At 34.4% G+C, this 25,788-nt stretch overlaps 3 protein-coding genes across 3 annotated transcripts; 1 reads left to right on the forward strand and 2 right to left on the reverse strand.

Moving 5' to 3' along the window:
* Nucleotides 1-3,642: 3,642 nt before the first annotated feature.
* LOC107905221 (uncharacterized) lies at nucleotides 3,643-4,906 on the forward strand. Its single transcript, XM_016831816.2, has 2 exons — nucleotides 3,643-4,049; nucleotides 4,441-4,906. The coding sequence occupies exons 1-2, from the start codon at nucleotides 3,791-3,793 to the stop codon at nucleotides 4,704-4,706; spliced, it is 525 nt and encodes a 174-aa protein (XP_016687305.1). The 5' UTR covers nucleotides 3,643-3,790; the 3' UTR covers nucleotides 4,707-4,906.
* A 494-nt stretch (nucleotides 4,907-5,400) lies between these two features.
* LOC121217903 (uncharacterized protein At4g08330, chloroplastic) lies at nucleotides 5,401-7,838 on the reverse strand. Its single transcript, XM_041094505.1, has 2 exons — nucleotides 7,424-7,838; nucleotides 5,401-6,072 (listed from the first exon to the last, which is right to left on the reverse strand). Exons 1-2 carry the CDS (start codon nucleotides 7,495-7,497, stop codon nucleotides 5,676-5,678), a joined length of 471 nt encoding a protein of 156 aa, XP_040950439.1. The 5' UTR covers nucleotides 7,498-7,838; the 3' UTR covers nucleotides 5,401-5,675.
* Nucleotides 7,839-8,565: 727 nt separating this feature from the next.
* On the reverse strand, nucleotides 8,566-11,359 carry LOC107905223 (TLC domain-containing protein 2). Its single transcript, XM_016831819.2, has 3 exons — nucleotides 10,813-11,359; nucleotides 9,738-10,015; nucleotides 8,566-9,099 (listed from the first exon to the last, which is right to left on the reverse strand). The coding sequence occupies exons 1-3, from the start codon at nucleotides 11,060-11,062 to the stop codon at nucleotides 8,785-8,787; spliced, it is 843 nt and encodes a 280-aa protein (XP_016687308.1). The 5' UTR covers nucleotides 11,063-11,359; the 3' UTR covers nucleotides 8,566-8,784.
* Nucleotides 11,360-25,788: the final 14,429 nt, after the last annotated feature.

Raw genomic sequence — 25,788 nt, forward strand, 5'->3', positions numbered from 1 at the left:
CTTGTCTTGTACAATTAAAAGTCTTCTTGCTTTTTACTAGCTTAATCAACATCTAAGTTTATTTTTCTATTTTTAAATAAATTTTTATTTTATAAACTTCTATTAATTTTTGTATTTTGATATTTTTCTCTAACTTATTTGTAGTTTTCTTAATTTTTAATAATTTCTAAAATTTTATACTATTTTATAATATTAATGATGTTTCAATAATTTTTTTTCTATATTTTTATAAAAAAATTATAACATTTTTCTAAAAACTTTTGTAACATTTACAAATTTTCTATATCTTTTATAATTATTTACAAGTTTCCAATTTTTTTTTCTGAATTTTAAATTTAAAAATTAGTGTTTTCTAATTTTAATATTTTTACTTAAATAATCAATTAAGCCTTTATAAGATAATAATAATAATCAATTAAGTCCTCCACACCATCATTTGTCCACGTCAACAGTTAACGGCCATCAGAGGCGTCAAAAGAAAAATGAATTCAATGGGTCAATTGGTTACCAATCATGATTCAAAGGGCTCAATTAGATGCACATTTTAACAAGGAGATTAATTGTTTTTTAAAATTATTTTCCAAGGACTTATTTAACATTTTAACTAAATAAAAAAAAAAGTGATTAGAAAGGAGGAAGAAAAACTTGAATAAGCAAATATAACTAGAAATATTATTTTTTGGAAAAAATAAATAAATTAAATCTCTAAATAACAATCTAAAAATATTTTTCCTTTAAAAATGTAGAAACTGTATAATTTATTCTTTTAAAACCCCTTAAAATTCAAATGGTTAATAGTAATAATAGAAGTGCAAAATACCCATATTCAATATAGAGTTGAAATTAGAAAGCAAATAAAAAAACCTATTGTGCCCAATTAATCCCTAATTTCTATATTAGGTAGATTACACATGAATTTAATTAATTATAATTTAGTACAATTATTTCCATAAAATTTTAGTTAATTTTAATTATAATTCAATTATATATATTTAAAAAATAAGTAATAAAATTATATATATTGCATTCATATCATGTTGTCGTGTTAGGTCAAAAAAAAGTATGAAATAGAGAGTTGGAAAAAGACGATACAAAGAAGTACATTAAAGAGGAGATCGGAGAAGATTATGATGATGTGAAATTGGCTTAAAGCCGACCCTAAATTGAAACACCCCCTGCTTCTCCCCATGTGACTATTACTTTTATTGTTTCCCTTCATGTGTTTAATGTGTACCTCCAATTTCATATACTATATATGTATATTATGTTAAATCTATATGCTATACATACAAGCCATCTTCTCTTCTTTTTTTTTCTTTTTTTTTAAAGAATGGTCCAATTTTAGTTGTTGAAATTTTAAATTTTATTTTTGACATGATAATTTAACTTTTATAATATCATAAGTAGTCTAGATACTTTATTCGAATTAAATGTTGACATACACATGTCCGAATACACAACCTTCTATTTCTTTTTTGAGATATAATAATGGTCAAATTTTAATTTTGGTCCTTATATTTTATGCTCAAATTTGATATTTGATCTCTATATTGTAATATTTGACATAATTTGATACATAAATTTTTTTGATGTCATTATTAGTCTAAATACTTGATTCTGGTTAAAATGTTGATGTAAATGTGTCTAAATACATAGCCTTTTACCTTCTTTTTTTTGAGATTATATAACAATGGTCAATTTTCAAATTTTGTCCTTGTACTATACTCAAATTTAAAATTTAATTTTTATACTTTAGTTTTTGACATAATTTGGTACTCCACCTTTTTTAATATCATTACCTAGTCTAAATACTTTTTTCTGATTAAAATGTTGACGTAAATTTTTAAGAATTACAAACACTTTTATAGTTTCTTGATAAATTCAAGTCTATTAGATTGTCATTTTTTTGTTACATGGCTGCGAATATCATAGCATATTTTGAATTTTGAATTTTGAAATCTGAAAGTAGAGGGACTAAATTTCATGAAATAAAAGTAAAGAGATTAAATTTCTAATTTTTGAAAATTACAAATATTTATAGCATATTTTAACCTAAAAATATTTGTATAAATTTAATATATATATTGAAAATTAATGATGGAAAATAGGTTTGTTTGGGATCAATCCCGAGCTCTCATAACTACAACATAATGCTCTTACCATTAGGCTAAGAGGTTATTGGCATATAAACTTAAGGGTAAACTTCCTAGTTGGTTACTCAATTTTTAGAGTGCTTTTTTATTTTGGTCACCTAAAATAAAATCTTTGTAATTTGGTCACCCAACTTTTAGGGCATTTTCATTTTAATCACCCAAGCATTAAATTTCTAACAGTGGTTAACTGTAAATGCCACATCATTTTTGCATTTTCATTTTGGTCACCCAACTTTTAGGTCGCTTTCATTTTGGTCACCCATAAAATATCTTTTTAAAGTATTGGTTGGGGTAAAAAAAATCAAGGATTAGAGTGAAAAATAGTACAAACTAAAATAATACAAAAAAATTTGTCAAATTGTACTTGTTTACCCCATTGCTGAAAATTCTAAATTTGGGTTTTGAAATATACAATTTTAAATATTAAGATTCAAAATTATAGTAACAAATTGGTTTACATTATTAATGGATAAAATTTTTTCAACAATTTATTTAATTTTGGTTAAAAATAATAATTTATTTTGATGTTTTAAAATTATTTTAAAAAATTATCAATAAAAAATATTGTCTTTAATAGTGTTCCACAAAACACAAATTCTTTTTTGATTATATGATTTTGAATCATCCATGCTAAGCTAAAAGTAAAGAAAAATTCTTAAAATTAATTAATTTTATCTTCCATTCCAAACAAAACTCATCATTTTTTTTATCATATCTTTACCCAAATGTAGAACAAGCAATTAATTTAATTAATTGCAAGTATCTTTTCTTTTACTTTTACATTAGTATAGAAGATTCGAGATTATATAATTAAAAAAGTTTAAATTTCATAGATAATTATTAAATATGAGTTATTTGAGTTGATTTTGTTAAGGATAATTTGGAAACATAAAATAAAATTTTAAAATTTAAAAGAAGATTAAATTATTATTTTTTATAACTAGGGGAGGGGAATGGGTTGTGACTTGGAATTGAACCTAATATCTTATACTTACAATATAATGCTCTGGCCATTAGGTTAAGAGGTTGTTGGCTAAATGAATTAATTTTAATATTATAGTAACAAATCGTTTAACATTATTAATGGATACAAAATTTTCTACAATTTATTCAATTTATTTTGATGTTTTGAAATATTAAAAAAATTAAAATTTTCGACAATGGGAAAAACAAGTGCAAATTAACAATTTTTATGTATTATTTTGGTTTCTACCGCTTTTTCACTTTAATCTTTAATTTTTTTACCCCAATCAATACCTTAAAAAAATATTTTTTAGGTGACCAAAATGAAAGCAACTTAAAAATTGGGTGATTAAAATGAAAGTGTTAAACATGGTGTGGTGTGCACAGTTAACCGCCATTAGATATAATAATGTCCGAGTGATTAAAATAAAAGCGTTTTAAAAGTTAGATGACCAAATTGTAAAAATTTCCAAAATAAAATCCGTTTTAAAAGTTGGGTTACCAACTACGAAATTTAATATATTAATAGATTATTCTCGGTACATTTTTCACATATACACCGACTATGTTTTTTGCATCATATAGGACATTCTTACTTACATTCTGCACACAAGAAAAGGCTATTGATCAGTTTCTCTCTTGAAAGAGTTAAAATTCCCTCTCTTTGACCCCAAATGATAATGAAAGACAGTTCCTGCTCTTATTTTCATCCCAAAGAAGGTGTTGGGGTATGCCCTTTGTGCTTAAATGATAGGCTTCTTATCTTAGCTTCAACCACTAGCAGTGCCACCCATAGATTTGGTCAACCTGTTTCTCACATAAAATCTCCCAACTTCTTTGCTTTTACCTCTCTTCTCAATCGTCTTCAGTTCAAGCATTCCAAATCTCAAACTTCTTATGATCCTGATGATGCTGCTTCAACCCCTCAAGCAGGTAATTTTTCCTATTTCAACATAGTTCAAGCAGGTACATTTACCATTATTGTTGGACCAAGCACTTCATTCGTATCAAAAATCATAAAGACAAGAAAGATCATACAATTTTTCTACTCTCAATCCACTACGGGGCCTTTTTTTCATGTCATTTTTTGCTAAATAATGTTTTCAGCATATAAAACTCAGGTAAAGATAACTTTCCTTCTATATAATTTTAGTTTTTTAGGGACTTAGACCTGTGTGAATCAATTAAGCTAAATCCCGAGTTTGACATCAGGACATAGATGTCGGAATTCAGACTCCAAACTTGTTAGATGTCGATTCTTAAAGGTGAGTGCATGAAATTTAGGCTAAATTCCGGTTTCATGCTCCAAAATTTACTTTGGCAGACTCCTTTATCTCAATCAAGTTTGAAGAGGACGGTGTTGGTTCATGGGAAACAGGCGAAGTTACAAAGGTCTCACTTGAGCACTGCACCAAGTCTTGGAACCCCACCACGACCCAGAATCAAAGGGAGGCCAATAAAAGTGTGGTAGAACAGGTCAAACCACGCGGTTTGCTTAGGTGGCGAAAGCGGATAGGCCACTTGTTCCAGCTCATCAAAAGTGGAAGAGGTCCAGCAAGCCAAAAGTGTGCCACATTGGCAGCAAGGTAGAGGGAGCCAAGGTGATGAAGAGGGACTGGATAAGGACTCTAACAAAGAGGACCAAAGAATAAAGAGTTCCTTTTTTGTTGTTATGCTTTGTTGTATAGAAAAGGGACGCAAAAGCTTTGTCCACTACTCCACTATATCAATTTGTGTCATCGGATAGTGCTTTCGGCTTAAAGTTCAATAAACTACAACTCACAATAATACTTGTCGATGATACCTCTTACCATTTATTCCGGTGCAAATTCCGGTCGGTATCGATTTTACCAAAATATGGTGTGTTGACCGATTCTAAAGAATTTATTTTAAAATTAAAATTTATTATTTATTTTAAATTTATTGAATTATGAATTGTTATATAGATAATATGAAATGATTTTATTGTTTAATTTATGAAATAATTTGCAAAGCATATTAAAAAGTATTTTATGCAGTTGATGATTTTTTTTTATCTTAAAATTCACATATGGTGAAATTTAAACTTATACCTCTAACATTTTTAAAATATTTTCTTTACGACTTTAACCAAAACTTTATTTTTTATGAGCATTTTATATTTGAGATTTATTTAATTTTATTATTTGATATTTATAAATACTTTTTATTTACATATATCAAATGTTCTTTTTAAATAGCAATAATTTCGAAATGATAGACCGAAATAGACTAATATTGACACGTACCAAAACCGGTAGAAATATTAGATCTCATAAGTCAAAAATTTACATTATAAAAATTTTCTTTGTACCTTGAGAAGACTATATTTTATGTTTGATTTAAATACTTCAAATCTCATATCTATCCTTGCTAACATATTCATATCAGACACGTACTATTATATGATCCCAAGTCTTCGTAACAAAGAAAACGGAGAATGGGGGGACTCGAACACTATAGAGAATAACAATCCGACAAGAAAACGCTTCACGTAGATAATGCAATTACAAGAATGATGAAGACAGCATTCTAGTAGAATCACATAGAATGTGGAGTGCCGAGTTCTTCGGCAAATGAAGGTTGTAGGGCTCGGATTCGAACATCAAATTTTCTACGAGTAGAAGCTTCATTACTGGACAATGAATCCGATCCATCTAATACAAGGGGGTGATCGGAAGTTCTATCATCATAAGCATTTCCAATATGGTTGCCACATTTGCGGCAAAGAAGTTTGGTTCTACGGCGGAACAAACCCCACGAATGCTTTGAAAAGTAAGGACCCCATCGGAACTCATCAACTTGAGTAAATCTGTTCTCATCTATACTAAAGAATGATATAATCCCTCTCTTTATTGATTTTCCGTATTTAGAGCCAATTGTTGTAGTGTTTCGACTAGAGGAACTTAGGTTTAGCTCATACCCACAAGAACCACAACTGCAAAAAGAATGGTTTCCACCATTTTATCGTCAGGTGTACAATGTTAAGAAGAAAAAAAATCCAATCTGATGCTTATACTACAACATCAGGACGTTCACCGAGTAAGGTATCGTAGTTTGTAATACTTGGAGCATCGAAAAGCCATAAAGAAAGAAACAAACTCTAACTTTGGTTTCCACTTTGAGATGCTTAAATGGACGACAACCAACTAGAAGTAAACAGAATAACAACAATCACATTGGAGTTTATCGCCTGCCTTAGTAACCGACCAAATATAGAAAATTAAGAACTATCAGTAGATGCCAAAGGTAGGGAAATCAAATTACAGCTCAGCAACCGATGAAAAATCGAATCCTCAGATGTTTCATTACCACATATCTATAAACTATCAAGCATGCTAGAGAATCTGAAAAATTCAAAGTTACCATAAGCGTTTCATAACTACATATGTACTGACTATGAAGCAAACTAGAGTATCTGAAGAATTTGAAGTTACCATAAATGCAAAACAACATAGATAATCAGTTCTTGAACATCCTAATATACCTGTAAGATAAAACAGTTTTTATGGTGAATATCATCGGCCATTAAACAGAATATTATCCCAAGAAAAGAAAACCACACAAAAGTTAGCTAATTCCGAATCCCAGCCTCCCCAATCCATAAATTTTGACAGTGATCAAGTATTCTGCTACTGCTGCAACATTCTCATTGACCGACCTATGTTGCTCCGACCCGGACACATATTCAAACATGAGTGGATATGATCATTCAAATACACATAAAAAATTAGTAAAAGGAAAACTGAACTTGCTCTTGTCGGACAAATACTCGTATTCGAAACTCACCCACCCAAGTAACATAGGCATTGACCGTGGTGAAAGTTAAACAACTGGTTTTGCACAGAAATCATAGGGACTAAGCCAATTTTACTCAGGTTAACAAGCATTGTAAAACAAGGTAGGTACTTTTTATGTGATCTTTGAAGATAATATGTGTGTATATATATCACCATTGTCACAGCAAGTGGTCCCAATAACCAATCTTATCAAACTCCAATTAACAGTTAATAATTAACTCTTGGTTAATCTAAACCAGTCCCTTACTCTACAATCAATGGAAACAAAGCTAAAAACATAAAACTTTACACAAATTAACACAGTTAGACACGGTTAACACAGTCAAGTTCCTCCATAAATCAACAAAAAAACAACAAACCCAGAAAGAGTTATCACATAACAAACAAAACACAGAAATCAAAAACCAAAATTTTTAAACATCCAATTCAACAAAAAGAAGCAATCAAAATTCAGGCCCACAAAAGGAAAGAAAGAAAGAAAGAACAAACCTGTAAGTTACGTGTCTTTGAGAAGCAGAAGAAAGAGAATGATGGAGATTTCCAATAAACATCGATTTCTCCATTGGTTTTTCTACTTCCCACAGAATCAAAAGCTCAGACAATGACTGTGACGGTGATGGAGATGAAAAGAACCCAAGCTCTAAGTTCTAATTGAGGGGTTAACTGTTGGGTCGTCGGCTTAGAAACGTGTCAACCTGAATCAGAAGTGATCTTAACGCCTATTTTTCAGGGCAGACTTATAGAATAATCAAAAAAGGAAGTTCCAAAAACAGCAGCTGTTTGTAGAACAGCAAAAACAAGGCTCTTTGTTGAAAATGGAAAATTAGTTTATGGCTGTCCTTTTTGACGTAATTTATAACCAAAAAAGAAAAAAGTAGAGAGTTTTTTTTTTTGCCAAAATTTAAATATAATTAGCTATCATATCAATTAAAAACTATTATGCCATTTCTCTAACGTAAAATTAATTGATTAAACCAAAAAAGATACCTTACGTCACAAAGAGGACATTGGTCCGGTACCATAAAAAATTTACATCGGAATCATACTCTAACTTGAGTTTAAATTAAACTCTAGTAAAAAAAGTAAAGATGATAGAAGAGACTCACTCCAATCCATCCTTCTATAAATATCCCCTCCTCCATCTTTGTTACCTCTTCATACCACCATTACACATTACAAAATCTTGTATAACATAATTATCAAAATAATTAAGGGTGTTGGATTTGGTTAGATTGAATTTTTTTTTTGTAGATTTTTTCAACCGTTGTGGGTTTTCAATTTTTCAATTTAGATTTTTTAATTTATTTTAGCAAAATGAATTTTATTTTATTTATTTTTTGTGTTATTTGGTGAAGTTCCAAAGTATTTTTCTATAAATATCTTTTAAAAAAATAGTTTTTTCTTGTAAATAAAAAATATTCTTTTAAATTATTTTTACTAATTTAAATACGAAATAAGTTTTTTTTGCTTAACAGTAAAAATAATATTTATTATTTGCATTAATCTTAATACAAATTGAATATATTTAAAACCGCTAAATATGGAAATTTAGCTGGTAAAAAAGAAAATATAATAAATATTTAAGTGAGAAATAATAATTTGGATATCCCATCATTATCAACAAATTCAAATATCTAAATATCCAAATTTATTATCATAAAAGTAAAAGACATCCATTACCATCGTAATTTACATTAAACATGGTTTGGGTATGTTAAAGTCAACATATGTACTATTTTCTCTTGTACATAAATTTACACTGATACCACATTTTGAACTGAAAAAGAACTTCCTGTATGAAATCAATGGAAAACAAAATGATTGCTTTAAGATGGAACCAAGTCTTCCCATCATTCGTGGCGTTTCGGATTATTCTGCTGTGGTTTCTTCTCTTTCTTGAAAGCATTGAAGAGGTCGATGCCGAGAAAAGCATTAAGCAAATTCATTCCTGCCATTCCGAGCATGGCAAGTGGCCATTCGATACCCTTTTCAAACTTGGAAGCATCTTTGATTAGCTTTCCGGTAATCAGAATGTGTGATACGAGTCTAGTGAAAACGAACATGATCCAATTAAGAATCCATTCAACCTTCACGACTCGGCTCTCGGCATCACGAACACCGGCCATCCGCCTCAGTTTCCTCACATGTAGAAAGACGGAATGCAGCTGCAACGTCGGAACAAAAGGTTAACCTTTTAGCATTCCACAACAACGTCAACAACCTTGCTAGCATTGCCATTAATAAAAACTAAAACTTCTCCGAATCTAAACATGATTTTGAGAAAAACCAATTAAGTCGCTTACAGTTTTCACATATCATAAATATCAATATAACAATGAAGAACACCACATCCCAATTCTTTAAAAAGAAAGGGCGAAAAAAGATCCCTCATGTGCAACCTATGTTACTCAGATGCATATGAAAAGACGACTTCAAGCTGTCCTAACAAGACATATCCAACAACAAGATGTATGCCTCACCAATGAATATTGGTCTACCCGCCACATGTTGAATTTTAACCGTTTCCCTAATCCAATTACTTAATGTGTATAGCTTAGAGCTTTACACTTAAGGAAATTACACTTCATTAGGTCCATGCCTTCATATTCGATAATTCAATGCACCTTCAGACATGTCCCATACTCCCATCTTAGTGACTACCAAACAACACTACAAGCTACATATAAGTTAAAAAAGTGTAATTATTTATCTTGAACTATAAACACGTCCTACTAAAATTATGTTTCATTAGCAACCTGTATAATTCTTTCAACTTTTTGGCCGAAAAGGAATTGAAACATACCTCACAAATGAGAGTGAGAATAAGATAGTTGATGGTTATACGTCGATACAATGCAAGGGTGAAGCAAATAAGGAGTACTAGATGATGGATTAAGATGGAAGGGATAAAGCCACTATATAGTCGGTACTGCAGCATATCTTGCTGATCATACGCGAAGTAACCACATGAAAAGCAAAGAGCCTGGTATGCCCATGGCCAGGTACCCTCAACAAGTTCCTTATGCTCAAACATCCTCTTGAAACTGGTTAAGGACCATTGATTAAGCAGAATGAAAACCACTGCAGAGAAAGTAGATAGAAAACAGAATTTAAGAAACCCGATCAAGGAACAAAACCACTCGGAAACACAAGGATTGATAAGAAGAAAGGTGCATATGGATAGCCAGAGACCATGCTGATACACTATCTTAAAGCACGTTATCCTTCACATGGGAGCTCTTGCTTTCATCCTTAAGAAGTATAGCTTACTCATTAAAGATGTTAAGACGCTCTTTACTCGGCGTCGACTTGCTGCACCACTCTTCATCTAGTAACAAGCCTATGAAGATTATCTTCAATTCATATATATATAATTGGTTTGTTATCAATACGGATTATCCAACACCACCTAAGCTTGAAGTGATGTTCTTAGCAGTACATTCCTATGTGTATATATATATTTGAAATTTCCAGTTTGTACAATTTAAATTGGGTGTCTTTTAATTTATTTCAATTTAGAATTTACATGTTAGTCACCAAATTAACTCTTAAAATGTAAAACTCAAATGCAGTGTTTTTGAATATATATATATAGGCCTTTAAGTCCAAAATATCCAATTTCTAATATAGTATGCATAATGTTTTCTAAAAGCAAATTCAATAAAATGGGTCCAAAATAGCTAACTTCAGACCTTCTAAATTCCAAAGAAAAAACAATAAAAGCCAAAAAAGATAAACCCCAAATCTCTGCTATGATTAAGGAAACCTAAGCAGACAATAAAGCTAAATAGACAACAGAATACAAGGAATGAAAAAAGATACAAAAACCCAAGTCAGAAATATGAAATCAGAAAGGCAAAAGTGAAGGGAAGGGGAACCTGAAATGGAAGTAACGGCAGAGTGAAGGAGAGAAACAGAGGTGTTAACAAAGAGAGGGTCACGAGAGACGGAAAACCTAATGACCCAATTGGCAAATTGGTAAAAGCAACCCCCAGCAAAGATGTAAAGGAGGTCCCTCCGCTTGTTGAAGAGGATTTGGAAGAAAACAGAGATCACCCAGAGAAGCAGAGTTGCTGAGAAGAAAGTGGACACTTTGGTGGTGCTGGAACTTTGATGTGTTGGAGGCATTGCTGTGGCTGTTTGTGAAACAAGAATGGAAGGAGGAAAGTGAGAGAGTTTGCCGCTTTGAATGCTGAAAAAGGAAGGAAGATTAGATTGCTTATGTAAACGCGCAAACTTACTCCGCCTGTCCACTTGTCGAATGTGCGGCCCCGTTAGAGCATAGGGACGTTAAAGCCTCAGCCCTACAAATTAGGACATGTGTTAGTAAGCTACTACAATTTGATTTTGAAATCAAGTTTGGCTCACTCGAACTTCTAAATGAGGGGGTTTTAAGTAGGATTCTATGAAATAAAGAAATTATATTAGTCAAGAGTTGGTAAAATCGAGTCTTCTCAAGAAAAATTAAGATTGGAGACAGTTTAACATGCTATTCAACTTTTTCGACTTAACCTTGATGTTCTTATAGCAATTTCTTGCCTAATGTCTATTATATGGTCTAATCACGTTGTGAAAGTTAAAAAGGTACCGCATGTTAAAAATGATCATTGTTAACTAGATCAAAATTAAAATTTAATCATTATCTTATAATATTTGAAAAAACAACTTTAGATACATGTTATGTAAAGGAGGGTTTGTATTTTATAAAAGTTGAGGCATTAGATTACATAAAAATTTAAAAGAGATTAAATTTTGAGCATAATATGAGGACTCAAACTCAAATTTGACCATTAATATATAATCTAGGAAAAAGTAAAGTGATCATGGTTGAAATTAAACCATTAAAGCTTAAACACTTGCATGTAAGGAATGCCTAAGGCCTGAAACTTAAAATAGAAACAAAAAGATTAGATAAACCAAAATACGTACACAATAGATTTAGGGTTGGATAGCTGTGTATAAGTGTTGATTTTATAATCTGAACTACTAAACAAAACTAAGATACGAAGGTTGAGACTACATCCTCCTTCCCCTCCCTAAATTTCATTAATGAAAAAGAATTAGATATGTGACAAAGGGTTACATTTATTGAGAGTAACGTTAATCAACATTTTTATATATAATTTACTTTGTGAAAATACAAAAATTAAAAGCATGTTAAAAATAAGAGACTAGAAATAAATATAGAATTAAAAGTGAATCAAAGTGGGCATCTCGTATCGACACAATGGGCAAATATGATTAGTTTCCAACCACTTAACGATGCAACCCTCATGGTAACCATGGCCACAAGGCATCCAAGCAACCTCCTCGCCTTCCACAAACTCCTCCAAGCAAATGGCACATTCATCCTCTCTCTTCGTCATTGAATCCCATTTAACCCTTTCCAGACTTCAATCGATGACCTACTTGCTGGCGTGAAGTTGAACACCGCGTTCATCAATAATTCATCAATCAACTCATCATCATAATCAATATCATCAATCAACTCATCATCATAGTCAATATCATCATCCTCGATGATGTTCACATCAACAATTATGTCCACAACCACCTCTATATTTATTACTTTAAGCCCAAAGTTCATTGGGTTGCAATTTGCATCCCTCGCAAAACGTAAAATGGGAGGAACGACAGCAAACTCAATGAATTCTCGAGGAACTCTTGAATGAGGAATTATGCAGTTAATGATGTCTCAATGATTTAGTTCAGACAAAAACATATCTTGATCAAAAATCAGGCTTTGTTCAAAGGTATCTACAGTGATTTCGGAGTTGAGAGATGGAACATAACGAAACTCTATATCGATGTTGAAAACATTATCATCAATTTCTTCTAAGTCGGGCTCGTTTTCTTACCTAATATTCACCTTGTAACATAAAGCCATGGTAGTATTTTGAATTTTTTTTCTTTGTTATGATATGATTTTGAAAGTGAAGAAATAATACATTTATAGATAAATGTGTTTTAATTATACTCTAATTAGGAATTCAATACAGAAGTTGAAGTTGGAATTAAACACTGTTTTTATATGATTTTTTAAAAAAAAATTGTTAACATGATTTTGAGAAAAAACTTTGCTAGCATTGCCATTAATAAAACCTAAAATTTCTCCGAATCAAAACATGATTTTGAGAAAAAACCAATTTGGTCGCTTACAGTTTTCATATATCATAAACATCGATATAACAATGAAGCACACCTCATCCCAATTCTTTACAAAGATCCTCCATGTGCAACCACGCGAAAAATAAAGAGCCTGATATGCCCATGGCCAAGTACCCTCGACAAGTTCCTTTTGCTCAAACATCTTGTTTGTTTCTGCTCTCCCCGTCATCGCCTTCGGCGAGCAGCTGAGCCGAGATACAGGTTTGTCACTGTTCCATTCATGAAACAGTATTCAATGGTGAAGTTAAAAGGTTATGTTTAACATGGATTTGGGTTTAGATGGGAGCCTAAGCACGGTTGAAACGTTGGCATCGACTGCCCTTTGCGGTATTCTACACTCGATATTCGGTGGCCAACCACTTTTGATTCTTGGAGTTGCAGAGCCAACTGTTATCATGTATACATATTTGTATAACTTTGCAAAAGGAAGAGATGACTTGGGGCAGTGTTAAGATAAATGAATTTGTTAGAATGCAGTTACAGGAGAGCTGAGTTGTTAGCTAGTCTGTTAAGAGAAGTTGAGCCTATAAATACTCTAGATGAGCCTTATGTAAAACTAAGTTTGAAATCAGAATTTTAGAATAAGAACTTTCACATTAAACCTTGCATTTCTTCATGGTATCAGTCGCCAGGTGAGTCGTGTTCATGGCTAACGTCAATGAAACTTCTGCTGCCTCGGAGTCACTTGAGTCGCGTGGAGCTGCCTTTGCCAATGATCGTGTGGTCAATTCTTTCCCTCGGCACGATGTTGTTAAGCTTGATGAAGGATCCTTTCTTCAATGGAAGCAACAGGTTCGGTTTATCGTTAATGGATATGAACTGTTTGGCTTTCTTGATGGCTCTGTTACAGCTCCGCCGAAGTTCGTCACTGCACCAGACGGTGCTTTGGTGTTGAATCCGGCGTCTTCTGCCTTTCAACAGCAAGACAATCTTCTCACGTCTTGGCTCCTCTCTACTATAAGTTCGTCGATTTTGAGTTCGTTCTCGGAGGTTCAATCGGCCTCAGATGTGTGGACGACGGCGTTGGAATTGTTCGTTGCAGATACGGATCTCAAGCAGTCGCGCCTACGTCATGAACTTCATTCTCTAAAAAAAGGTAACATGTCGATCCGTGAGTATGTTACTAAGTTGAAGGGTATTTGTGCACTTTTGGCAGCGGCTGGTGATCCTATCTCGATGGCGGAACGCACGGCGGTCTTGCTTGCCGGTCTTCCGTCAGAGTTTGAGGGCGTTGTTTCGTCTGCATCGCTGTCGCCGACTCCTCTACCGTTTCAGCGTTTAGTGGCTGCGCTTGTTGAGTGTGAGAACAGGCAGGCGCAGGCTTCTCAAGACGTTGTGTATGCGGCAAATCTTGTGGAGGAGTCTTCACCGCCGGTCGAGGATGGCGCGTTGCGTGGAGGCCGTTCGGGATCTCGTGGCCGTGGTAGGAACTTTCGGCCGCGACTTCAGTGTCAGATCTGCTCGAGGTTCGGCCATGTTGCTCAGCGGTGCTATTATCGCTATCACCGGGATGACACATCTTAGGCGCCATGTCCGCCGCAAGTCCCAACTGCCTCTGGTCCTCGGGGATGGTCTGCACAGCAAAACACAAGGCCTAGGTTCTCTAACCATGGTCAAAATTATTTTGAAAATGGTCAAAATTATAATGGAAGTGGTCAGAATTATTTTGCTGGTCAAAATTATGATTGTGGTCAAAAGTGGTATGCTGATGGGACTAATGCATTTTGTGAGCAACAGGTGGGGCCGTATGGTCCGTTTCATGGTGGGCAAAATTGTTGGCCCAGACCGCATAGGGAGCCTAATGAGCGCCAAACATTTAGGCCTCAAGAGCATGGGCCGAATGATGGTATTGATGGTACTATTGGGCCTAATAGTGGTGTTGGGCCGAAGAATGGTATTGGGCCACATATTGGCAATAGTCCTTTCATAGCTACTAATCCAGTTTCGAATAATGTGCAGTTGGGTCCATCAAAGCCATCGGATAATATAGGTGTTCCATGGCAGACTAAGCCACGAGCTCGTGGCTCATCATCTTGGTATCCTGACTCGGGAGCCAGCAATCACGTGTGTCAAGATCCTTCGGCACTACATGATGCTGTTCCATATTCAGGTACGTCTTCTCTTTTAATGGGTGATGGTTCGCCTGCTATGATCTCATCTATTGGTCAGGGTGTTTTGGCTACAAAGTCTAGGGTACTTCGATTATCCAATGTACTATGTGTGCCGGCTATTCGGAAGAATTTATTGTCGGTATCACAATTTGCAACTGATAATGGTGTTTTCTTTGAGTTTCACTCAAATTATTGTGTGATTAAGGATAGCGTGACACAGGAGGTTTTGCTGACGGGCCGTATACATAATGGGCTCTATCAGTTCTCCATATTCGATACTACTATTCCTGTTTCGTTTCATCCATCCACTGCTCAGGTTGATCTTTCAACTCAAACTGCTGATAGTGAGTTTTGTTTACTGTGGCACAAGCGTCTTGGACATCCGTCTTCGAAAGTTGTTAAGAATGTTCTTGATAGCTGTCATGTCAAATTAAATAAAGTTGAAATAAGCGATGTTTGTACTGCTTGTAAAAAGGGAAAGTTTCATAAATTGCCATTTCCGGTTTCCACTACTGAATATACTGACCCTTTTTCTGTGATTGTTTCGGATTTGTGGGGCCCTGCCTCAGTTGCCTCTGGGTCAAATTGGTATTATGTCTCGTTTATTGATATGTGTTCTCGCTTCACTTGGGTGTATTTAATTCGACAAAAATCACAAGCTGTGAAGTGCTTTGTTCAGTTTCAGAAACTCGTGCAGAATCAATTCGGCAAGTCTATCAAGCAGTTTCAGAGTGACTGGGGCGGGGAGTATAGAGCGGTTGCCTCGGTTTTAGCTGATCAAGGCATTATTCATCGCATTACCTGTCCTCATACGTCTGAACAAAATGGTGTTGCAGAACGTAAACATAGACATATTGTGGAAATGGGGCTTACTCTGTTAGCTCAAGCAGGGCTTTCAATGGAGTTTTGGGCCTATGCGTTTACATGTGCGGTTCATTTGATAAATCGTCTTCCTACACCAGTACTGGATGGTAAGACTCCATATAGAGTGTTGTATGGGTGTGATCCTACCTATGAGCATTTGCGGGTATTTGGTTGTTGTTGCTATCCGTATCTGAGGCCGTTTCAACGTCACAAGCTAGATTTTCGATCTCAACCGTGTACGTTTTTGGGATACAGCTCTTGTCACAAAGGGTATCAATGTCTCTTACCTGATGGTCGAATCATTATATCTCGTCATGTAGAGTTTGATGAGTCACGGTTTCTTTCTCCGGCGTCTTTATCATGCTCCTCTTGGGAGGTAAATACTGTACCTACGTGTTTTCCGGTAGTTCAGACTAATGCTTCTGATCATAGGAACATAGTTACTGGTTTGGCATGCCCGGGTGTTTTGAGTGGATCTTCGGTTCCTCCGGATGAAGTCAATACTGATCCAACGAGTACTACTTCTCCTAGTGTTCCGGTTCTTAATGAAGATCCGGGTTCTCCAAATGAAGTTGCTGTTAATTCCGGAAGTACTAACTCGTATCCTAATGATCAGTCTCCCACACCAGTTGTTCCAATTCCATCTGTTCCTATAGGACCAGAGATTTCTGTGCCTGATACTAATGTTCATCCTATGACTACTCGATCAAAGGCTGGGATTTTCAAACCTAAAGTTCTTGCGGTTGAAGTTAGTGAACCTTCAACGATTGAAGAAGCATTTGCTAGCCCTGAGTGGCAGACTGCTGCTCAAGCTGAGTATGATGCACTCATCCGAAATGGTACCTGGGAACTTGTTTCCATGCCATCAGGTCGCAAGGTTATTGGCTGCAAATGGTTATTCAAAGTCAAGAAAAATCCAGACGGTACGATTGAACGGTGCAAAGCACGTTTAGTTGCAAAAGGTTGTTCTCAGGTTCCGGGATGTGATTTTTAAGAAACCTTTAGTCCGGTGGTCAAGCCTGCGACTATTAGGGTTATTTTATCGATTGCGGTCACTAAAGGGTGGTCACTTCGTCAGGTGGATGTTAACAATGCCTTTTTAAATGGTGATATTGATAGAGAAGTGTTTATGCAGCAACCTCCGGGATATGTACAGCTTGGAGTTGATGGAAAACCTTTGGTCTGTCGTTTAAAAAAAGGCTTTATATGGTTTACGTCAGGCTCCTCGCGCATGGTTGGAGAAGCTAAAGGCTTTTCTTCTAGCAGTTGGGTTTGTTGGTTCCAAATCTGCTTCGTTGTTTGTTCGGGTTTGCTCTGACTCCATACTTTATGTTCTTGTGTATGTTGATGACATAATCATAACTGGAGGTGTATCATCTTCTATTGATTAGTTTGTGAAGCTGCTGAATGATGAGTTCTCGCTCAAAGATATGGGAAGTCTGCATTATTTTCTGGGTCTTGAGGTTACTAGGTCCTCTAATGGGAGTCTTCATTTATGCCAGAAAAAGTACATTCAGGATATGTTAAAACGAAGTGGCTTGTCTAATGCTAAAAGTGTTCATACACCTATGGTTAGTTAGTCTCATGTTTCCAAGGATGACGAGGATTTATTGTCAGATCCGACGGAATATAGGAGTTTGGCTGGTGCTTTACAATATGTGGTTATCACTAGGCCTGATATTGCGTATGCGGTAAACAGGGTTTGCCAGTTCATGCATAATCCTACCACGGTTCATATGGGTGCACTTAAGAGGATATTGCGGTATTTGGCTGGAACACTTGATTTTGGGATTATGTTTCATCGGTCTGGTTTATTATCGTTGGTTGGGTTTTCTGATGCTAATTGGGGATTGGATTTCGATGATCGACGATCAACTTCAGGATATTGTGTATTTTTTGGGTCAAATCCTGTTTCGTGGTCGTCTAAGAAACAGCAGGTCGTGTCTCGATCTACGGCGGAGGCTGAATATCGAAGTCTTGCTGCTGTAACTAGTGATGTTATGTGGTTACTTTCCTTACTTCAGGAGTTGCATGTTAAGTCTTGTGCTCCGCCTAATATCTGGTGTGATAGTTCCAGTGCCGTTGCTGTTGCTGCCAATCCTGTGTTACATTCCAAATTCAAGCACGTGGAGTTATATTTGTTCTTTGTTCGTGAAAAGGTTGCTGATGGATCAGTTGTGGTTGGTGAAGTTCCTGCGTCTGATCAAGTTGCTGATGTATTAACTAAACCACTATCAGTTGGGTCCTTTACTAGGTTTCGGAATTTTCTTCGGGTTTGTTCGGAGAAGGAGATGGATGCATGTTAAGATAAATGAATTTGTTAGAATGCAGTTACAGGAGAGCTGAGTTGTTAGCTAGTCTGTTAAGAGAAGTTGAGCCTATAAATACTCTAGATGAGCCTTATGTAAAACTAAGTTTGAAATCAGAATTTTAGAATAAGAACTTTCACATTAAACCTTGCATTTCTTCAGGAACTATGCTTGGCTTGGGTCGGAATGTAAAACGAGTCTCCGTTGTTATAGGTTTTGCGAAAGTTTTGGGAAGTACTTGATCTTCTAAGTTGATAAACGTTTTGCAGGGTTTGTGTTTGGACTGCTCTCTTGTTGTTTCTGCTTGCAGTATTCAATGCTTGCACGGTAATTAACCGGTTCACAAGGATTGCAGGCGAGCTTTTCGGCATGTTGATCAGTGTTCTGTTTATTCAAGAGGCTATAAAGTATAAAGGTAAAATCTGATCAAAAGAAAATAAATCATCTACTATATGAAGTTCTAAACACCTACCGATGATTCGATTGCAGGGAGTTGTGAGTGAATTTCAAGTTCCCGATCATCAAGACGCGAAGTCAGAGAAGTATCAATTTCAATGGCTTTACACAAATGGATTGTTGGGAATCATGTTCTCGTTTGGCCTTCTCTATACCCCCTTGAAAAGTCGAAGGGCGAGGTCATGGTGGTATGGCACAGGTTTGTCAAGCAAACAAATTCATAGCATTTGACTATTTTCGGGTTTAGTATACAAAATAAGCTCTCATAAATGGCTGCTGAATGTTGTACAGGGTGGTTTAGAAGCTTCATTGCAGATTATGGGGTACCTTTAATGGTTGTAGTGTGGACAGTAATGTCATTTAGTGTACCAAGCAAAGTTCCTTCTGGGGTTACAAGAAGGCTTTTTAGTCCTCTGCCATGGGAACCTGCATCATCACAACATTGGACTGTAATTAAGGTAACCGTACTCGCTTATCGTGTATGTCTTGCAAGAAAAGGCTACAAGGTTCAAGGTTGACAGTGTTATAAATAATCAAATTGCAGGATATGGGAAGGATCCCTCCATTGTACATCTTTGCTGCATTTATTCCAGCTGTGATGATTGCGGGACTTTACTTTTTTGACCACAGTGTTGCTTCGCGAATGGCACAAGAAAAGGAATTCAATCTCAAGAATCCATCTGCATATCATTATGGCATCTTGCTGCTTGGATTCATGGTAGACCTCATGCTCGAACGGTACCACCACCCGAATTATAAACAATCTTATCGTATACTCACGTTTTACCACCGGGAACATGCTTGCAGACTTTACTTTGTGGACTAATATGCCTCCCTCCTTCGAATGGAGTCCTACCACAGTCTCCTATGCATACTAAGAGCCTTGCAGTTCTCAAAGGGCAGGTGGGTACGTACATTCTAAAGCAAAGTTTCCTACCAGATATAATTGACCTGGTTACATGTTTAATTTTTCGTGTATGAAATGCAGATCATCCGACAAAGATGGTGGAGAGTGCGAAAGAAAGCATAAAGCAGAAAGCTAGTGACTCCGAAATATACAGCAAGATGCAAGCGATCTTCATCGAAATGGACAAGAGTCTAGAAGTAAGTGATCCTTTATCTTGAAACATTGCAAATGACATTTTAGTCCACAACTCGTAGTTTTGCTTCAACTCCGAATTGCCGGTCCGTATTCTCCGAATACATAACGATAAGTCTTATACAATGCCTGCATCTGACCTTAACTATTCAAGTTACAGACTGCAGTTATTAAAGAGTTAGAAGACTTGAAGAAGGTTGTTATGAAAGGTGAAAATGAAGGAGAAATAAAAAAGGAAACATTTGATCCTGAAAAGCATATCGATTCCTACTTGCCAGTTTGAGTTAATGAACAGAGAGTGAGCAATCTTTTGCAGTCACTCCTAGTTGCTGCATCAGTATGCGGTATGCCTGCAATCAAGTTGATACCTACATCGGTTCTTTGGGGATATTTCGCGTACATGGCCATCGATAGTCTTTCCGGGAATCAGTTCTGGGAAAGGATGTTACTTCTCTTCATTGCACCTAGCCGGCGATACCAGTATGCAGCATTCTCTTTGCTTCAAGTACCTTGATTGTTCACAATAAACACATTGCTAGGCAATGTTGCTAATTCCTCTGTTGCATCAATGATCCAAATTTGCAGGGTGTTGGAACATGTTCATGCTTCATTCGTGGAGTCGGTACTGTACCAATTTATCGCGATATTTACGCTCTTCCAGTTCATATATCTCCGCATATGCTTTGGTGTAACATGGATTCCTATAGCTGGAATCTTGTTTCCATTGCCGTTCTTCCTTCTCATCATCATAAGGCAATACATTCTCCCAAAGCTCATTCTCCCAAATTATCTCCGTGACCTCGATGAGGCCGAATACGAGGAGCTTACCGGTGCCTTCCCAAGAACATCCCTCAGCATCTCTTCAAGGGTATTTGCTATTGGTCATTTTCTATTTGTGGAGCCATAAAAAACTAACAAAAACAGCTAAAAATGTTGAGTTTTTTTTTGGTTAGGAAATGGATATATCTCGTCTTGAGAATGAGGCTGATGCAGTTGAAAGGTTTGATGCTGAGTTATTAGATGAGTTGACAACAAGTAGAGAAGAGTTAAAGCTCCGAACTGTTAGCTTCAGTGAGGAGCGGAAGGGACAGGTAGGATGCTCCAGTTTTTTCGTACCTGTTTTAGGCATTCACATGTGGCACATTAGCACAATGATATGACTTTCAAAAATCTTTTAAATACATGAAAAAAACTCAAAAAAGAATCTAAGCATAGGTTTGTGAGATGCATGTCTATATCCAATAACATAGTTTTTTTTTGTGCATGATAATCTTTTCGCTATATTAGTCTAAGTTTTTGTTTTCTTTGAATTACCTATATTGACATTCGTATTTGACACATAGGATATAACTTTAAAGAATTCTTCATGTACATGAATCAACTTTGAAAAATCTAACCATACCCATAGGATATAACTTTAAAGAATTCTTCATGTACATGAATCAACTTTGAAAAATCTAACCATGCCCATCTATGAATAACATAACTTTTTTATGACTGATTATCTTGCCAATGAATTTTGTATAACAATGTCGTTTATATTTGTATTTTGCAAGTTTATCCAAAGGATATTGTTGAGGAAGAATGAGATTGAGAGATAAGAGTTGAAAAACATGAACATCATATATAGGCTTCTTAGATGTTTTCCTTCTCTCTTTTTTTTCCCTTTTTCCTTCATGGTTGAATCTGAAAAATTTCACTTAGCCCTTCCAAATATGTAAAATGTAAATATATTTTCAAATAAACTACAGAAACATGCATGTAGTGTGTTTCTTTCCACCTTCAACACGTAAATCTATTTCCATGTAAAGTGCAAATCTATTTCATTGTTTTTTTCAAAGGGAAAAGAAGAACTATGGTTGTAGACTGGTCTGGACCAATCAGTTAGGGTATTGGTCTAGAAAGATATTAGATCGGTTGATTTGTGAATAAAAAAGAATTAAGTTAAAAAAACTGGTTGAACTATTTTTTATTTGTTTTTTTATAAATCTCTTAATGATTAATTTAATTCAATTGTACAAACCAATTAAACCGACAAATCAATAATTTAATCATCAATCTGATTTTAAAAAACTTTCCTTAATCACACAAAAAAGAAATAAATTGGGGAATTGTCATTTTCAACATAAAATCCGTTCAGATTCTAATAAAATAATAATTTTGCTGACGAAGTTAAAATCCACCAAAATATTTCGTCACTAAAAAGCATTTTACTTGTAGTATTAGCAACAAAAGAACCTGTAGAGACTAATATTATACGTGCAAACATGAGTAGTCCCAGAGGCTAGAGAGATTTTCGATTGACAATATTATTGTCGAGATAGTGAGATTATTTTTTAAAAAATGATTGGAGAACGAAATATCCTGTAATAATAAAATTCTCTCATGTAATAACAAAATCCCGTCATTGTATAAAAGGTAAAAAAAAAATACAAATAGTGAGGTCCCCTACCATAACTCACGCAAACCTCAAACATTGCATCTATTTGATGATGACATTTGAGGTAGGGTGTTAGAGAAAGATATATATTTGGTTTGTTTTAAGTGTTTTTAACTTGGGATTTTCTTTACAAGCTCATTAGTTTAAGTTACAGTTGTCTATTCTTCGTTGGATGTTTGAAGAACTGGATTCTGCATGTGCACTTGATCACCCATTAAAGAAATCTCAACATTTGTATTTGGTGAGATTTGAATCTCAACATTTGCATTTGATAAGATTTGAACCTGTGCCCTACAACATAGAGGAAACTTATGAAAAAAAAAAACTCATTCAAATACCAACCTTATCACAATTTACCAAGACAAGCTATTACTAACATTGCCTAAAACACAAAGCAAGAAGGTAAAGACTTAGGCCCCATGGCTTTTGACGTCAAAACTGCGGTGCGAAAGTATTTTTTCACCGAAACACAAAAGCTGATATTTAGGTACTTTTAGCTTTTGGCTTTTGTATTTGAGAGTGAAAAATATCAAAATACCCTTATTTATATTAATTATTTAAAAGGTATATAAAAGTAGATTAATTTATATTTTATGTATCACCATATTAAAATATAATTTATTATTATATTTAAGTTATTAAATGATTTTATGTATCATTAATTTTATAATAATATATTAATTACTTAAAAGGTATTTAAAATTTAAACTTAATGTACCATTATATTAAATTATTTAAATATCGTATAATTTAACTAATTTTAACTTTCATTTACCATTATATTAAATTATTTAAATCTTGTATAATTTAAGTAATTTTAACTTTAACTTTGTGTCTAAAATAATATTTTAACCTTCAACTATAATTTTCTTTTAAAACAATAGAGAACACTAAAAATTAATAAACCACACTTTTTTACGGTACCTTTCTATCGCACTTTTGAAAAACATTTATTGACTACAATAAAAAAACGTAGATATTCAACAAGGAAAAAACTCAGACGACCCAAAGCACGCTGAGCACAATTCTAAGATGGCATAATTCTTCAAAGCCAATTAAATGTGTGTACGTGTCTCAACAATTTTGATCCTCCAATTTGCCTATCCTAGAAAACAATCACATAACATTCTCATTATTTGGTAAAAACTCAAATGACAATTTTATCCACCAAAAACAAAGTCATTGTGGTTATAAAACGTGCATGTAGCATGCAACTCCTCCCTGTCAGCTCAATTACAAGTTGCCAAGACTTCTACCCCTCTTAAAAAGTATAAATCTGAAACTACATTACTTCGTTTTGAGAAAGGGCACTTTATAACTATTACCTCATATTTCCTTTGACTTGAGGTGAAAATTGTTATATATGCCTCACCAACCATGTCTAAGATAAATTCGCTCGTCAGCGACGTCTCAACAAGCATAATCTTTACAATCACATGCATGGTTGACTCGTGGAACGCTTTCACTCTACTTTACCAAAGATAGATTTAGAACCTTCTCGCATGAAACACACATGAGACTTTATCAAGTCTATAATTGATATGAGTTATTTGCTGAATCTAATCCCATCGATTACTAAAAATTTAGATTACCTATAACCATAAGTTGTCTTCTCACATTATAATCTAAGTATGTAATATAATTTAACGTTTGTTAAACCTCAAATAACCAGTGAACCAATTTTTATTTATACAATTTACTTTACTTATAAAAATATTGTGGACATCATACAAAAAATATTAAATAATTATATAATAAATTTTTTATTTAATCAATTCGAAAAATTACAAGTACATCATGAAAAAATCATTACAGTAAGGGAAAAATGCTGACAATTCAATTAAAGCAAATCTTAGCACACCTCCACTGTTTGAACTACCATGTTCTTTCTTCTTCCTAATTTTACCCTCAATATTAAAGATGTTAAGACGCTCTTTACTCGGCGTCGACTTGCTGCACCACTCTTCATCTAGTAACAAGCCTATGAAGATTATCTTCAATTCATATATATATAATTGGTTTGTTATCAATACGGATTATCCAACACCACCTAAGCTTGAAGTGATGTTCTTAGCAATATATTCCTATGTGTATATATATTTGAAATTTCCAGTCTGTGCAATTTAAATTGTATGTCTTTTAATTTATTTAAATTTAGAATTTACATGTTAGTCACCAAATTAACTCTTAAAATGTAAAACCCAAATGCAGTGTTTTTGAATATATATATATATATATATAGGCCTTTGAGTCCAAAATATCCAACTTCTAATATAGTATACATAATGTTTTCTAAAAGCAAATTCAATAAAATAGGTTCAAAATAGCTAACTTCAGACCTTCTAAATTCCCAAGAAAAAACAATAAAAGCCAAAAAAGATAAACCCCAAATATCTGCTATGATTGAGGAAGCCTAAGAAGACAATAATGCTAAATAGAACAACAGAATCAAGGAACGAAAAAAGATACAAAAACCCAAGTCAGAAATATGTAATCAGAAAGGCAAAAGTGAAGGGAAGGGGAACCTGAAATGGAAGTAACGGCAGAGTGAAGGAGAGAAACAGAGGTGTTAACAAAGAGAGGGTCACGAGAGACGGAAAACCTAATGACCCAATTGGCAAATTGGTAAAAGCAACCCCCAGCAAAGATGTAAAGGAGGTCCCTCCGCTTGTTGAAGAGTATTTGGAAGAAAGCAGAAATCACCCAGAGAAGCAGAGTTGCTGAGAAAAGCGCTATAGAGGTTAAAACGATTGAGATAACACAAGGTCCTTGACTTAGGGTCGATGGGGGGCCATAGAGGAACCCAACTGCTCAACAACAAAACCACACATCACAAATTTGCCCAAGATTACGGGTAAGGGAAAATCGATGATCCAAGGGTCTCTTCATATCAAGTAGAAATCTCTTTAACCCTAATGCTCACTCTAAAACAAGCAAAGTTGGTTCCGTTGAAACCAAATGATATTATAGGGGATCCACAAAGATATTGAACCATCCCAAACTCGGAGGGAACAATTTTGGGAGACAGTTGTGATGTTCAACTGCCACTTTGCACTCAGCAAAATATATTGAATCTGTGGGAGAATGGCTCCATTAGCCAAGAATGTGAAATCCAGTTTTCTCAAGAAAATTAAGATTGCAGATTGTTCAACATGCTATTCAATTTTCTTGGCTTAATTTTGAGGCTCTTATCATTATATATTCTAATGACGTTGTAAAAGTTAAAAAGTAAAATTTCAATAATGAAAAAGAATTAGATATGTGATAAAGGGTTACACTTACAATTGAGAGTAATGTTGATCAACATTTTTTATATATAATTTACTTTGTGAAAATACAAAAATCAAAAGCATGTTAAAAATAAGAGACTCGAAATAAATATAGAATTAAAAGTGAATCAAAGTTGG

This window comes from Gossypium hirsutum, chromosome D05, assembly GCF_007990345.1.
Source record: "Gossypium hirsutum isolate 1008001.06 chromosome D05, Gossypium_hirsutum_v2.1, whole genome shotgun sequence".
NCBI lineage: Eukaryota > Viridiplantae > Streptophyta > Magnoliopsida > Malvales > Malvaceae > Gossypium > Gossypium hirsutum.